Raw genomic sequence first — 14,535 nt, forward strand, 5'->3', positions numbered from 1 at the left:
GACCTCATCTCTACAATAAATCAAAAATTAGCTGGGCGTGGTAGTGCGTGCCTATAGTTCAGGCTACTTGGAAGGCTGAGGCGGAAGGATTGCTGGAGCCCAGCAGGTTGAGACTACTGGCTACTGTACTCCAGTCTGGGTAGCAGAGTGAGACTCCAACTCAAAAAAAGAAAGATGTGTACTTAAATGATAGAGATTTATAACATTAATGTTTACTTTTGTCATTATAAAAATGAATTCTCTCTTCTTCTCTCTCTCTTTTCCAAACTGCTCTCTCTTTTCCAAACTGCCTGTATGTGGTATGAAGAACATGGTACAATTTGTATGATATTGAGGACTTACTTTGGTGCCTTGGCTTTGGTAACAAGGTGCCAACAGTTTTACTTACCATTGCTTTTGTACCATGAGTACAATGTCAGTATTATATAAAGACTGACAGTGTTTTATTATTATGTTATTATCAAAAACAGTTATTTCGAAAAATAACTGAAGCTATTATGAAAAATCGTTTTGAACACATGGGACCTTCTGAAAGGCCGTAGGGACGCCCAGGAGTCCATGGAATATGCTTTAAAAACCTCTGCTCTGTTCTGTGATTAGGATATGGCATTCATCCATATCGTGTAAAATTGCTTCAAAGAGTTAGGAGATTTTTGGATACTCTCTCTGTTCCACTGATTTGCTTCCCTTTTCTTGCACTAATTTCAAAGTTATAATTAGATCTTTGTAGCATGCTTGTGTTATTATTTTTATTATTTTGGATATTCTTATGTTATTTATCTTTTGAGATCAGCTTGTTTAATTACATGTCAGGAAAAGAATGAATGTATACCATTGGGGTTTTAATAGAGGTTACACTAAATTTATAATTAATTAGGGGGAATTATATGTTTACAACATTGAATTTTTCTGTCTAGGAGCATAATATGTTCCTTCATTTATTCACTAACAGTTTATATTTTTAAAAATAAATATTGCATTATCTTGCCATTTATTCTGACATTTTCAACTTTTTTGCTGTTAAAAATGGAACTTTTTTTGCTGTATTTTTGAACTGGTTATTGTAGACATAGGAAAAGTTGAATTTTTTTATTTACCTTATTTACAAATTTTTAAAAAGGTTTTCAGTTGAGTTTCTTGAATTTTTTAGACAACTGTGCCATCTCCAAGTGTCCATTTTTTCCTTGATTCTTTAAAAATTGCACTGACTGAGACCTCGCATTAGTGTTAAAGAACCGAGATGTTGGACCTCGTTATGTTGTTCTGACTTGAGTGGGAATACTTGGTATTTCTCCATTAGGTTTAATTTTTGTGATTTTTGGTACTTTGTAAAAAATCTAGGTAAGGAAGTTGTTTTGTTTCCTTGTGTTTCTTATATATTAAGGGTGTTTTAAAAAATAATAGAACATCTTATTAAATTTGTATTTAGCATCTGTTAAAGTAATCAAATGTGTTTTTTCTTTTGTTTTGTTATGGTGGCAAGTTACATTAACAGGGCTCCTGTTGTTGAGCCATCCTTCCATTCCCAGAATCTGGTTACAGTGAAAACTTGGTAGTCGTGTTTGCAACCTTTTTCTCCTTTAATTTGAATATATATTCATAGCTGAGACTGACTTTAAATACTTTATCTTCTGGTTTTGTTTTCAGGGTTGTGCTACTGATGATAATAATTGAACTTTTAGTCTCTTTCTGTGCTTAGATATAGTTTAAAATATGAAATAATTTTTTGTTGCTTGTAAGTTTGATAAAATTTACCTGTTAAATTATATAATTCTTGTTGTTTTTATTTGAGAGTTGATATCTGACCAGTTTGAATTTATCTTACACTGCTTTCATTAGCTAAGGAGACCTTCTGATGGTAGAGGTCACGTGTTCCTTTTTGCTACGGAACCTTAACACCATGCTAGGCATATAGAAGATGCCTGGAAAAATTGTTGAATGAGTCACTACAGGCTCGACTAGTGATATTACTTTGGTAAAGGCTTATTTGAACTATGTTGATTTTTCTCTTGTTTTTGTTTTCCCTCCTTCCAGTTCCACTCTTGTCCTGGGGACCCAGCTTTAACTTTAGCATCTGGTATGTTGAACTTAGTGGCATCGATGACCCTGATGTCGTACAACCCTGTCTCAACTGGTATAGCAAGGTAGGACTGTGCTTGAAAATCCAACTCTATTGAGGCCTTTATCAGTCTCTTGTTTTCATCAGGAATAATTTGAAATATTGAGAATAATAATTAAAATTATAAGAATTAATCAGCTAATACTAAGCATTTCCAGTCTGCTCGCTTTTAAGCAATCCTGACAGTTCATTTAGTTCTTATCTCACTATCAGACAGGTACAATTAACTATCCCCATTAACTTACAGATGAGGAATTAGAGCACAGAGAGGTTAAACATGTTATCCAGAGTCACACAGTTGTAAAGTGCTTGAGCCACTATATGAACTCAGGTAGTTTGGCTTCATAATCTACCATTATGTTATTATACCCATTTGACCCTGAATTTTATCTGTATTGATATAAGTACTTTAAATATAGTTTTTAGTGGGATAGTTTTACAGTCTGATGAAAAATTTAAGATGTGGATTTTATTGAAACTCCCAAAGTAAACATGATTATTGTTTAATGTAACTAAATATTATTATATAGATAGTTATGATACATCTTTTTTAGAGGCCAAGAGTAAGAAACTATTCATGTAAAATTAGTGTGGCTGTAGAATCATGATTATTTGATGAAGTAAAATCTTGGTTAATTATAGTGTGTGAGGAATAGGTGTTTAATAACTTTTTATTAGTCAAGAAGTCAGCAGTAAACTGATTTAAGTCTTCTAAATCTTCTTAAATATCTTATTGCCTTATAAAAGAGTAATGCTATCCAGGTGTGGTAGCACATGCGTGTATATCTCCAGCTCTTTGGAAGGCTGGAGAATCACCTGAGCCCAGGAGCCTAAGACCAGCCTGGGCAATGTAGCGAGACTTTGTCTCTATACAAAGTTCCAAGAAAATTAGCCAGACATGGTAGTGCTTGCCTGTAGTAGTATCACCTGAGTCCAGGTGGTCAAGGATGCAGTGTGCTGTGATTGCAACATTGCACTACAGCCTGGGCAACTGAGACAGAGTGAGACCCAACTGAGACAGAGTGAGACCCTGTCTCTAGATAGATAGATAGATAGATAGATAGATAGATAGATAGATAGATAGATAAGATAGATAGATTAGATAGATTAGATAGATAGATTAGATAGATAGATAGATTAGATAGATAGATAGATAGATTAGATAGATAGATAGATTAGATAGATAGATAGATTAGATAGATAGATAGATAGATAGATAGATTAGATTAGATAGATAGAGACCCTGGGCAACTGAGACAGAGTGAGACCCAACTGAGACAGAGTGAGACCCTGTCTCTAGATAGATAGATAGATAGATAGATAGATAGATAGATAGATAGATAGATAGAGACCCTGTCTCTAGATAGATAGATAGATAGATAGATAAGATAGATAGATAGATAGATTAGATAGATAGATAGATAGATAGATAGATAGATAGATTAGATAGATAGATAGATTAGATTAGATAGATAGAGACCCTGGGCAACTGAGACAGAGTGAGACCCAACTGAGACAGAGTGAGACCCTGTCTCTAGATAGATAGATAGATAGATAGATAGATAGATAGATAGATAAGATAGATAGATTAGATAGATTAGATAGATAGATTAGATAGATAGATAGATTAGATAGATAGATAGATAGATTAGATAGATAGATAGATTAGATAGATAGATAGATTAGATAGATAGATAGATTAGATAGATAGATTAGATTAGATAGATAGAGACCCTGGGCAACTGAGACAGAGTGAGACCCAACTGAGACAGAGTGAGACCCTGTCTCTAGATAGATAGATAGATAGATAGATAGATAGATAGATAGATAGATAGAGACCCTGTCTCTAGATAGATAGATAGATAGATAGATAAGATAGATAGATAGATAGATTAGATAGATAGATAGATAGATAGATAGATAGATAGATAGATTAGATAGATAGATAGATTAGATTAGATAGATAGAGACCCTGTCTCTAGATAGATAGATAGATAGATAGATAGATAGATAGATAGATAGATAGATAGAGTGATGCTTATAAGTAAGTCATTGTTATGTGATTATCATGCAGTGCCTTTGTCGTCTGATAGATAGATAGAAAGAAATAGAGAGTGATGCTTATAAGTAAGTCATTGTTTTGTGATTATCATGCAGCGCCTTTGTTGTCTGTTTGCTTGTACAGGGTTTACTTAGGAAATTTGAGGTAATCTCAGGACATATTCTTGAAGTTGATGTTTTTTAAAAAACATTTTTTTATGAGATTGCATTTTTGGCACTTATCCTGTTAGGGGAAAAATTTAGTAACTTGAGAGCCTATTTCTTGGATTCTAGTTAATCAGTTAAGATGTCTACTTTATAGCTGTTTAATAGATGAGGTAGCCCAGGCTTAGAAAATGGTAACAGTTGGTCTCTTTCTGATTATTTTTGAGTCATAAGACCTGTTTGTAAATTTACTATATCTGTACATTTGATAATACTTGTTATTCAAGCAATTATACTTTTTTAAAATTTAACTTCCATATATTGTTACTTTTTTTGTTTGTTTTTTAAGTCAGGATCTCAATCTTTTTCCCAAGCTGGACTTCCTGGCTCAGGCGATCCTTTTTCCTCAGCATCCTAAATAGCTGGGACTACAGGCGCATGCCACCACACCTGACATTTTAAAATTTTTATTTATTTGTAGAGATGAGGTTTTGCTATGCTGCCTACGCTGGGACTTCGTATGTTATTTAATGTTTTTTGTGCTTTCCGTACCTGCATTGTAATGTTTTTGGTAGATGCCATGGGAGTAACCATCTTTACAGTCTTAAATGGACCTTAATAAGTAGGTTTTCTACTTTATTTTCTTTTCAAAGTTTAGGCTCTGGAATTAGATCTGGTTTCATCTCCTTGGCTACATCTGGTTTCATCTCCTTGGGCAAGTTATCACAAAGGCTTTGCTTCAGTTCTGGGCTATTTGAAAGATGGAAATAATGATACCTAGTGAGTAGGGTTAGTACAGTGCTTGGTGCATAGTAAATGCTCCATTTAGATTAGTCTATTTTCATCGTTATTTCTTCTAGCAACATCTAAGCAGATCTCTTCTTTCTATTACTTTCTGTTGTGTTCTAGTAGTACCGTGAACAGGAAGCAATTCGCCTTTGCCTCAAACACTTCAGACAGCACAACTACACAGAAGCTTTTGAGTCACTGCAGAAGAAAACCAGAATTGCACTGGAGCATCCCATGCTGACAGATCTTCATGACAAACTGGTGCTGAAGGGTGATTTTGATGCTTGTGAAGAATTGATTGAAAAAGCTGTAAATGGTATGAAACTTAGGTTGGTTATTAGGGTAACTTCAAGTATATACAGGAGGACACTTTTTCAAAAAGAATATAAGCTTACGCCAGTTATTACTCTTTCCCATTTTTTTCCTGTTTTTTTAAAACTTGGTAAAGATTGTTAGTTCCTTGGATTAGTGACTTTTTTCATGTAAGATAGGTCCATAATGTAAGGAGTCTTGAAAAAAGAAAGGTGCTTGAATTCACATAACTAAATTTAAGTTCTTGTCTTGGAAAACCATGCACTTATAAGCGATAGCATTAATTAGCACTAAACCATGTTAGAAGTATCTTTTGAAATTACCTTCAGTATTACTGGCCTGTTTCTTTAAGTATTTTTGTCTCCACTTTAACAGTGTAAGTTTGGGAAGAGGGGATTGGATGGCCAAAAAAAATGTTATTCGTAGGTAATTATAATGATAATGAACCAAGGAGATTTGTATTAAAAACAGTTTCTTTATGGTGTGAGTGCTATATAATTGCTGATTTTTGTGTGTGAGCTGTCACCTGACTTTGAAAGATACGAGAGTATTTGAACTTGTACATAATCTCCAAGGTTTGGAGGATGACACCCAAGTGGATATTCAAGGTCTGATGTATTTTGTTATTTAAAATAAAAAGGAATCTTACGTTGCTTATAGAATGAGATTTTTTAAAAAAATCTTCTGCAGTAACTTTCATAATGACAAAGAATAGAGTAGTTGTTCAGTGTAAAACTTGTGGAATTGAATTTGGTGCATCTTTTATAGAAAGAAATATGAAATCATGGACTTTTCAGTCCTTTGCTCTCATGTTATTTTAATCTTACTACTGTTATTATCATCCACTGTATTTAGGCACTCATAGTTAATGAGATACTGGGTTAGGTATTTTATAACCACAAAACACAGAGAACCTGTACTGCTGTCTTAGAGTTTATAAATTTAAAGTCAACTTGAAATGAATTGCTTCAAGCTCTAACAAATCTGCCTCTGAACTACATACATTGATATTGCTTATTTGATGATGATGCTTGCAAATATATGATTGGTATGTTTGAAATAGAGTATATGTTGGAGGATAGATAGATAGAACATATATAATAATGCATCTCTTACCAAACCGTTAAAACGATGCAGTGAAAGTATATATGTATGTATACCATTTCTAAAAGTGAATTCTATATTTTTTTAACCTAATAGAATGAGAAAGGCATAGGTAATTTTATGGCTTTTTGGTTTTGTTTCAACTCCTTGCCATTGAGACATTTGATATATTGTGAAAAGAAAGTAAAACAATTATGGGGAACTTTACCTAGTAGACTAAAAACAGTTATGTTTTAAAATTGTCTCTTTCATAGTATACTCAGTTGTTACTGTTAAAATCCTATGCAACTTTGATTACCACAGAGATTTAACTTTCTAGAAAGAAACCAAGTTTAAAGAAGTTGGTAGTAACTCAATTCTGGAAAGTTAGAGGGAAGACAGTTTTTGCACTACTGTGGGCTCTTCTGAACCAGCCTGGAACACTGTTAGTTAATAAACATTCTTTCTAGCATTGTTCAGTTTGCTTCTGACTTCACTGGTTTGTTGGACAAATAAGGAAGTAAACAGTGCAGAGTTTTTGGCTTCCATTGTACTAAAAACATAGCAGAGAAGGACAAGAAGTTCCTCCTTGCTAAGTAGGAAAGTCGGGAATCCAAAGTACCTTCTATCAAGCCTCTAAGAATGGAGGAAACAAAAGTTACTATTAGTATATTTAGTATATTACTATGGTCTTTAAGTTATGGTCTGTGTTTTGAGTAAACGTCAGCCTTTATTTCTCTAATAGGCTTTTTATTTGCCTAGAAGCATTCCTGTATTTACATTTCATTTCATTAGAAGTGATTCCTGAACCAATCATTGCAAAAGTAATCACCTAGGAACAGGAAAGTTTTACTCAAAGAGGTAGAAATTGTACTGAAAACCTCCCTTGGAGAATTTATTTTTTGAAAGTAGGATTTATTGAGAGGACAGAAGAGCTCCCACAATGGGAGGGTACCTGAGGTAGATGCCCCAGAATTTATCTTAACTGCTTCTCTCTCTCTCTCTCTCTCCTCTCTCCCTCTCCCTCTCCCTCCCCCCCCCACACACATGTTTGTATGTAATATGTATAAGTTTACTTTTGTGAGATAAGAGAGTTGATAAAGTTTAATGAAGTGGTCCTAAAATTTCATTTTGAAATCTCTACCTACCTTCCTCTGTCTTTCCCTCCTCTCTTTTTTCTTTCTTATTCTACCTTTTACCTCTCCTCTCTAACCTTTGTGATTATGCTGTAGTTGTTCATTACAGGCATATCTTGGAGATATTGTAGGTTTGGTTCCAGACCACTTAGTAGAGTGAGTATCATAGTAAAATGAGTCACGCGGACTTTTTGGTTGACTAATGCATATAAAAGTTATATTTTACACTATACTGTAGTCTGTTAAGTGTGCAATAGCATTTTATCTAAAAGGGCATATTTTGATTTAAAGTATTTTATTGCTTAAAAAAATGCTAATGGTCTTCTGAGCCTTAAGTGAGTCGTAATCTTTCCTTAGGTTGATGACTGCTGACTGATTGGGACATTGGTTACTTAAGGTTGGGGTGACTCTGGTAATGTCTTAATTTGTTGCATCTATGGACTTCTTTTCACTAAAGGTTTCTCTGTAGTTGTTTAATAGTATTTTACCCACAGTAGAACTTCTTTCAAAATTGGAGTCAGTCTTCTCAAACCCTACTGCTGCTTTATCAGCTGAGTTTTTGTCATATTCTAAATCCTTTGTTGTGTCAACAGTGTTCACCAATAGTACATTCTGTCTTAGGAAACTGCTTTTTTTGCTCATCCATAAGAAGCAGCACCTCATTTGTTCAAGTTGTATCATGAAACTGTAGCAATTCAGTTACATCTTCAGACTTCACTTCTAATTCTAGTTCTCTTGCTATTGCCACCACCACTTTTCCCTAAGCACATTCTTAAGAATTTCTTCTGAGTTTTTAGTTCAGTTGAAAAATTTTGTCTCTTTTTTAGGAGATTTTTGTGGGATTTAGAATTCTAACTTGGCAGTTGTTTTTTTTTTTTTAAACACATTTTGAATAGTATTCTATTGCTAACCAGCTTTCATTGTTGCTGTTGAGAAGTGCACTGTCATTTTTCAGCTATTGTGCCTCTGAATGTAATATTTTTTCCCCTGGCTATTTAATTATTTTATCTTCGCTTTAGATTATTTTGCAGTTATATTAACAGGGCTATCTGCATTCACACTGTTAAACTCAGTGTGGCAGCCCTGTTAACTCTTGTGTCTTTTGATTTTCCTTTCATTTAAATGTATGCTGCCTTTGTTGTTTCTTTCATTTTTCTCATTTATCCTTTTGACTGCACAGCACTGCCTAGTTTTTCAAGCTTCTCTAAGTTCTTTACACCATTTCTCTTAATATATTTTCATCATCATTATTATTAGCGTCTTCTCTCCTTCTACACTTTTGCCTTCATTTCTGTGATATTTTCATTTTGTTTTCTCTTTCTCTTCAACTCTAACAATACATTTTTCATTTCCTTTTGTTGTCTTATTGTATCTTTTTCAACTGTTTCAATCTCTGCTGTCTAACTTGTCATCTCTCTAATCTGTGCTCGTGTTTCAGAGAGAGTTGCTTACTTAACTTTAAAAAATTCTTAGAAAAGTATTTGGCCACTTTAATCTATTGCATGACTATCTTTTTTTGTTGGATCAGATTCATTTTGCCACTTTTCTTTATTCCTGTCTTTTACTTTTTGTATCTTGGTATTATTCCTGGGTTGGTTCTTTTTGACAATTATTAATCTTTGAATGAGGCGGGTTTTTCCTGACTGTTGAAAGAAGCTTCTTGTGTGCCAGAAGCTCCACCTGCGTTCCAGGATAGTGAGGTGTGTCTGTGTGTGTGTGTGTGTGTGTGTGTGTGTGTGTGTGTGTGTGTGAGAGAGAGAGATATTCTTGTCCTTGTTAGGATTCTGTTTCTTTTCAGCAGTGCTTATAATGCAAAATTTCCCTTCTTTTTTCCTTTCACCTGACTGCTACACAGTTTCCTGAAGCATAGCTTTTTCCATACCTTTTTCTTATGTATGCCTTTTTGCCTTTATGATTCCCTGTTACTTCCCTCTTTGTTTAGTTGCAGTTCATGCATCAAGACCAGCACTTTCAAGATATCTTCTTTTGTCAATCCTTCACCAGTTGCTCCCTCCTCTTAACTCTTGTTTGCCTTAGTGCCGTATTTCTCATTTTGTACATAAAAAATTGTTAGGTTTTTCCAGCTCCTCCTTCATTATTGTAATCATAACTAACATATATTTGAGAGCCTGACAATGTGCCATCTAGTCTCCTAAGCCTTTATGTGAATTTATCTAATTCTCATACCTTATCTTCTAGGGTAAATATTGTTGATAACCTCATTTACTAGATGAGAATAATTAAGTAGTATGCCTAAGACAGCATATCTAGTAAATGACAGAGATAAGATTTGAACTCAGTCTGGCACCAAAATCCATACTCTACCACTATGCTTTACTGTCCTAGTAAATATTTACTAGTTCCATTTCCCAATATTATATTATAAATAGTTTCTCTTTTCAGGATCTGAAAAACTGATAAAATGAATAATTATTTTTTGAAGTCCCAAAGGCAAAGAAAAAAGGAAATTTGACAAGTGTGCATATAGGATGAAAGTTTTCAGTTAAAGCCAGCTGAGAAGACTTGAAAGCCAAAAGGATTGATTACAACTGAGCTTCTTAATTACCCAAAAAGGAAAGAGATTAGGGAGCTGTCTCCCACAGTATACAAGTCATAGAAAACAGTTTTACTTTTAAATTCAGAGTCAAATGACAGAATTTATAGTATAAAGTTAACTTTATAAATTATGAGCTATTTGAGTGCATGTAAAAGAAAACCCTAGGTTGACAAGTAAAGAAATGTTATTGTATCACATAACAAGGAGTCCAGAGGTAACAGATTTAACGGCTGGTTTCTATCTGTAAAATGGAAATTATAATGCCTATTTCATAAGGTCGTTTTTAGTATTAAATACATGAGACAACACAGATTCTCATACTTAGTGAGTGTTCTATAAACATAGTTTTGTTACTGCTGTTGGTACTTTTATCTCCATGTAGTTTTGTACTCAGAGAAAGTGTGTAATAGTGGAATTCGCACTTCAGTGAGTTAGTTTTGTCTTTTCCTGAAGATGTGCTGCAAGGGCCTAGACCGAAGTCAGAGCTCTCATTTTCTTCCCTAGTTCTCTTATATTCAAGTGACAAAAATTATTGGCACAAAGCCCTGTTGGTGGGAAGAGACTGGGGTGCAGTGAATCCATTGCGCTACAGAGTGAAGATGGGCAGCTTCAAAGTCGAACTGAAGACGAGTGATGGAAGGCCACGCAAGGGAGCTGTGTAGGGTTCTCCCGCTCTCTAGGGCCCTCCTTTTCCGCTTGTGTTTGTGTTCATGTCGGAAGTGATTTTTAAGTGACTTGTGCTATGTATTCAAATTTTTTGCATTTACATGTATTTATTCTCGTTTTCCCCAACTTCTGTTTGGGAGCTTTAATTGTCCTGGATGACTCCCTTTTCCCCCTGCTGAGGTCTCTGACAGCCCTACTGTTAGTGTCACACACCTGTCCACGGAGTGCAGGATTGCCTTTTTGTATCTAGTGGGTGCACTAGTGATGGGAACATAGCTTAATGTGAGATGCCCCTACAGCCCTGTGCTTACGGTTGGGTGGCTAATACTTTATGTTTATGTTTGGGGCAATGAAGCAAAACCGAAGTGGTACCTCTCTTATGAAAATGTGCTTTTGTATTAGTGACATTATAGTAATTTCTCCTAATGTAGGCCTCTACATTTTAATATTTTTTTTTCTCTGATCCAAAGTGTAAGCGAGTTAAGCTGTGATTCTCTTATTCTTTGATACTTGTAGATGGCTTGTTCAACCAGTATATCAGCCAGCAGGAATATAAGCCACGATGGAGTCAAATCATTCCCAAGAGCACCAAAGGTAAGCCCTGCCCTCCAGGTTGTGACGTTTCTTCTTTACTGTCTTGGTCTTCAGTTTTCCCAAGATCACACAAGTGTGCAAGTGCCATAGTCCTCTGTTAGTAAAAAGCAGGTGTTTTCAATGAGACAGAGATTCCTTAAGTGGGTGGCAAAGTAAGTTTATTACACTACAATTTTAAACCTTTTTGTCTTACTGCCATAGCAGAAGTTTGGGCAGTGTTTGCACAAAAGATCTCTATAAACTGCTTTCATCAAGACACTATATAAAATTATAGGCTGTGTTGTAATGCCATACATGTGTTCCTGAAAAGCTGAAGTTTTACAAAGTTGCTCCCTAAACCTAATAGGGCTGATGAGAAGAATAGAAAGGGGGCAAATGGTTCTAAATATATGGAACTTTAAAACCAGACATGAGTAACAACTAGTATAGTCATTCTAACAAAAATAAGTAGGAGTGTGCGTTTCAGTCTTCAGGGTGTTGATATTGAGCCTTGTAGTGTGTGTGGAATCGTCAGCCCTGTGCCTCACGCTTCCTTCTGGAGTCCTGGGTCCTGTAGGGTTGCCTCTCGTAAAGACTGTTTTCATCCAGATCTAAACCTGATCCCGGGTACAGTCGTCTCCACTAGCCCATCATTCCTATCTAGGGGACGTGTTTGCCCCTTCTTCATCTATCCTCACTGCTTTGCCAGGTAGTTAACAGAGTGGAGAGTGTGGCTGTTCCTTGATGCGGCCATTTACGGCACAGGAAGGCAGTTCTGTGGACTTCCTTCTTTGTCTTACAGAGTTCCTATGTCACAAAAGCCTTCTGTTTAGTTGTGAGAAGGGTTTCTCCTGATAGTGTTAAATGTGAATAGACAGGGGAAATTGCTTATGAATCTCCATAATTTCTGTTCTACAAACATCCTTCTCCTAGCTTTCCAATCATGTTTCAGGTAATTTTCTTCAAAGACACAAATATTATAGAAAACAGACTAATGTGTATTTGCACACTGTATTTAATGTGGATTAAATACGTAAAATGCAAACATACTGAAAATGAATTTATTTTGGTGCTTTCCTGTTCTCTTCTTGAATGTGGTAATACTAACTGACAATCTGCCTGAGCTTCAGAGATCATGAGCTACAGAATCTGAAAGGCTTAACTATTAGGAGAAAGGATCTGTAGGGGTCTTCCAAATGATTAGTCGTTGAATGCCGTAGTCATGAAAAGCTTCGATTTGACATCTTATTTTCTGTATATATAAACTGACATTTCAGTTATTTTCATAACACACCTGTGAAACTAGTATAAAGCTGGATGTTCTTCTCAATTTTACATAGGAGAAAGCAGATACAGGAAAACTTATTAACCAAAATAATATATTTCAATTAATGGCAAAGTTATGAAGAAACCTCAGACTTTCTGATTCATGTCAAATAAGACATTAGAATCTTTTAATCGTTGAACCATTGAAATGAAGGTATAGCTTTATATAAGATTTGGTGTAGAGTAAGATTAGATACAAGTTAAACAATAAATCTCATACTTTCTGTCAGTACTCAAATAAAATAGTTGGTAAATTAGTTGGGGGCCATTGCCTTGCTAGACTGGTGTGGCCATGTGCTCTTTGAGCTATGGCTGTCACCATGCTTCCTGGCTTTGGCCCCCTTTCCTGCCTTGGAGAGGTGAATTTTCTCTCTCTCCTCCCTCCCTCCTCTCCCACCTCTTCCCCCTGTCCTGCCTCTCCCCTCCCCATTTACTTTTTTTTTTTTCTTTGAGTTCGAGTCTCACTCTGTCGCCTAGGCTGGAGTTCACTGCCCACTCACAGCCACCCCAGCATCAACCTGCTGGGCTCAAGTGATCCTTCCGCCTCAACTTTCCAAGTCGCCGGAAATACAGGCATGCGTTACCACACCCAGCTATTTTGTTGCTGTTGTTGTTGTTGAGATGAGGTCTCACCAAGTTGCCTTAGCTGTTCTCAAACCCATGGACTCAGGCAGTCCCATCACCTCGGCCTCCCAAAGTGCTGGCATTACAGACTTGAGCCACTGTGCCCAGCCTCTAATTTACTTTTTAAATAAGCTATATTTTCCTATTAAAAAAATTAGGTGGGAACTCATTTCTGAAATATTGGCTCAAAATTAATACAGTAAGGAAATTATCATTAACTTAAAACTTAGTAACATCTTAGTTTTTAGTAACTAGTTTTATAAATTTTAACACTACTCATTATACTAAGATGCTATGACTGAGCTGGGTGTGGTGGCTCACACCTGTAATCCCAGCACTTTGGAAGGCCGAGACCAGAGGATTGCCTGAGCCCAGAGAATTGAGACTAACCTGGGCAACTTAGCGAGACCTCATCTCTACAGTAAATCAAGAAAATAGCTGGGTGTGGTGGCAGGTACCTGTAGTTCTAACTGCTTGGAAGACTGAGGCGAAGGATCGCCTGAGCCCAGCAGATTGAGGCTGCAGTGGCCGTGAATGTGCCACTGCTCTCCAACCTGGGCAACAGAGTGAGACTCTGACTTAAAAAAAAAAAAAAAAGCTATGACTGAAATGTAGACACAAGATCTGATTTTGTAATTGTTTTTCACCTTCAATCGTCACTCAAGTAGTCTAGAGATTTTTGGTTTACATTTTTGTGTAGTATCATATGTCTTTGCTGATTTATGGCATTGCTCATAAATAAATCAAAAACAGCTTCCAGTTGCAGTACTATCCTCAATGCAATTGGAAGAAAGAGTAAGAACTAGGCATAGATTTAAGTCATACTGTTTCTTTTATGGATCCTTTTATTTATTCTTAATATTTTGAAGGAATAAATATGGGTTTTTTTACTACTGATTACAGATTTATGAGTGAAGTTGTCTGAGTTTACAGTTGTTCTTTGTTATTCCTTTAAAAGAAAATATTATTTCCTCTAAAGGTGATGGAGAAGACAACCGACCAGGAATGAGAGGAGGTCATCAGATGGTCATTGATGTTCAAACAGGTAGGTAACACTTACAATGGAAAACAAAATCTCTAAAATATCTACATTTAAAATATTAAATAAATGTGAATATTAAATAAATTTCCATTCATTACAAAAG

At 35.6% G+C, this 14,535-nt stretch overlaps 1 protein-coding gene across 5 annotated transcripts in view; it reads left to right on the top strand.

The window, feature by feature from the left end:
* The window catches only part of MKLN1 (muskelin 1), a 151,563-nt gene that overhangs the window by 63,746 nt on the left and 73,282 nt on the right, over positions 1–14,535 (top strand). For 4 of the 5 annotated variants that reach the window (XM_008048005.1, XM_021707539.1, XM_021707538.1 and 1 more), the window contains 4 exons: positions 2,035–2,144; positions 5,237–5,429; positions 11,384–11,461; positions 14,370–14,435. In XM_008048005.1, the coding sequence (XP_008046196.1) occupies positions 2,035–2,144; positions 5,237–5,429; positions 11,384–11,461; positions 14,370–14,435 (447 nt within the window). Of the gene's footprint in view, positions 1–2,034; positions 2,145–5,233; positions 5,430–11,383; positions 11,462–14,369; positions 14,436–14,535 lie in introns of all 5 variants that reach the window. The other variant, XM_021707540.1, reaches the window with a different exon arrangement.

The sequence above is a fragment of the Carlito syrichta genome, unplaced genomic scaffold (assembly GCF_000164805.1).
Source record: "Carlito syrichta isolate Samal-C Ts95f unplaced genomic scaffold, Tarsius_syrichta-2.0.1 Scaffold120455, whole genome shotgun sequence".
In the NCBI taxonomy this organism is placed as follows: domain Eukaryota; kingdom Metazoa; phylum Chordata; class Mammalia; order Primates; family Tarsiidae; genus Carlito; species Carlito syrichta.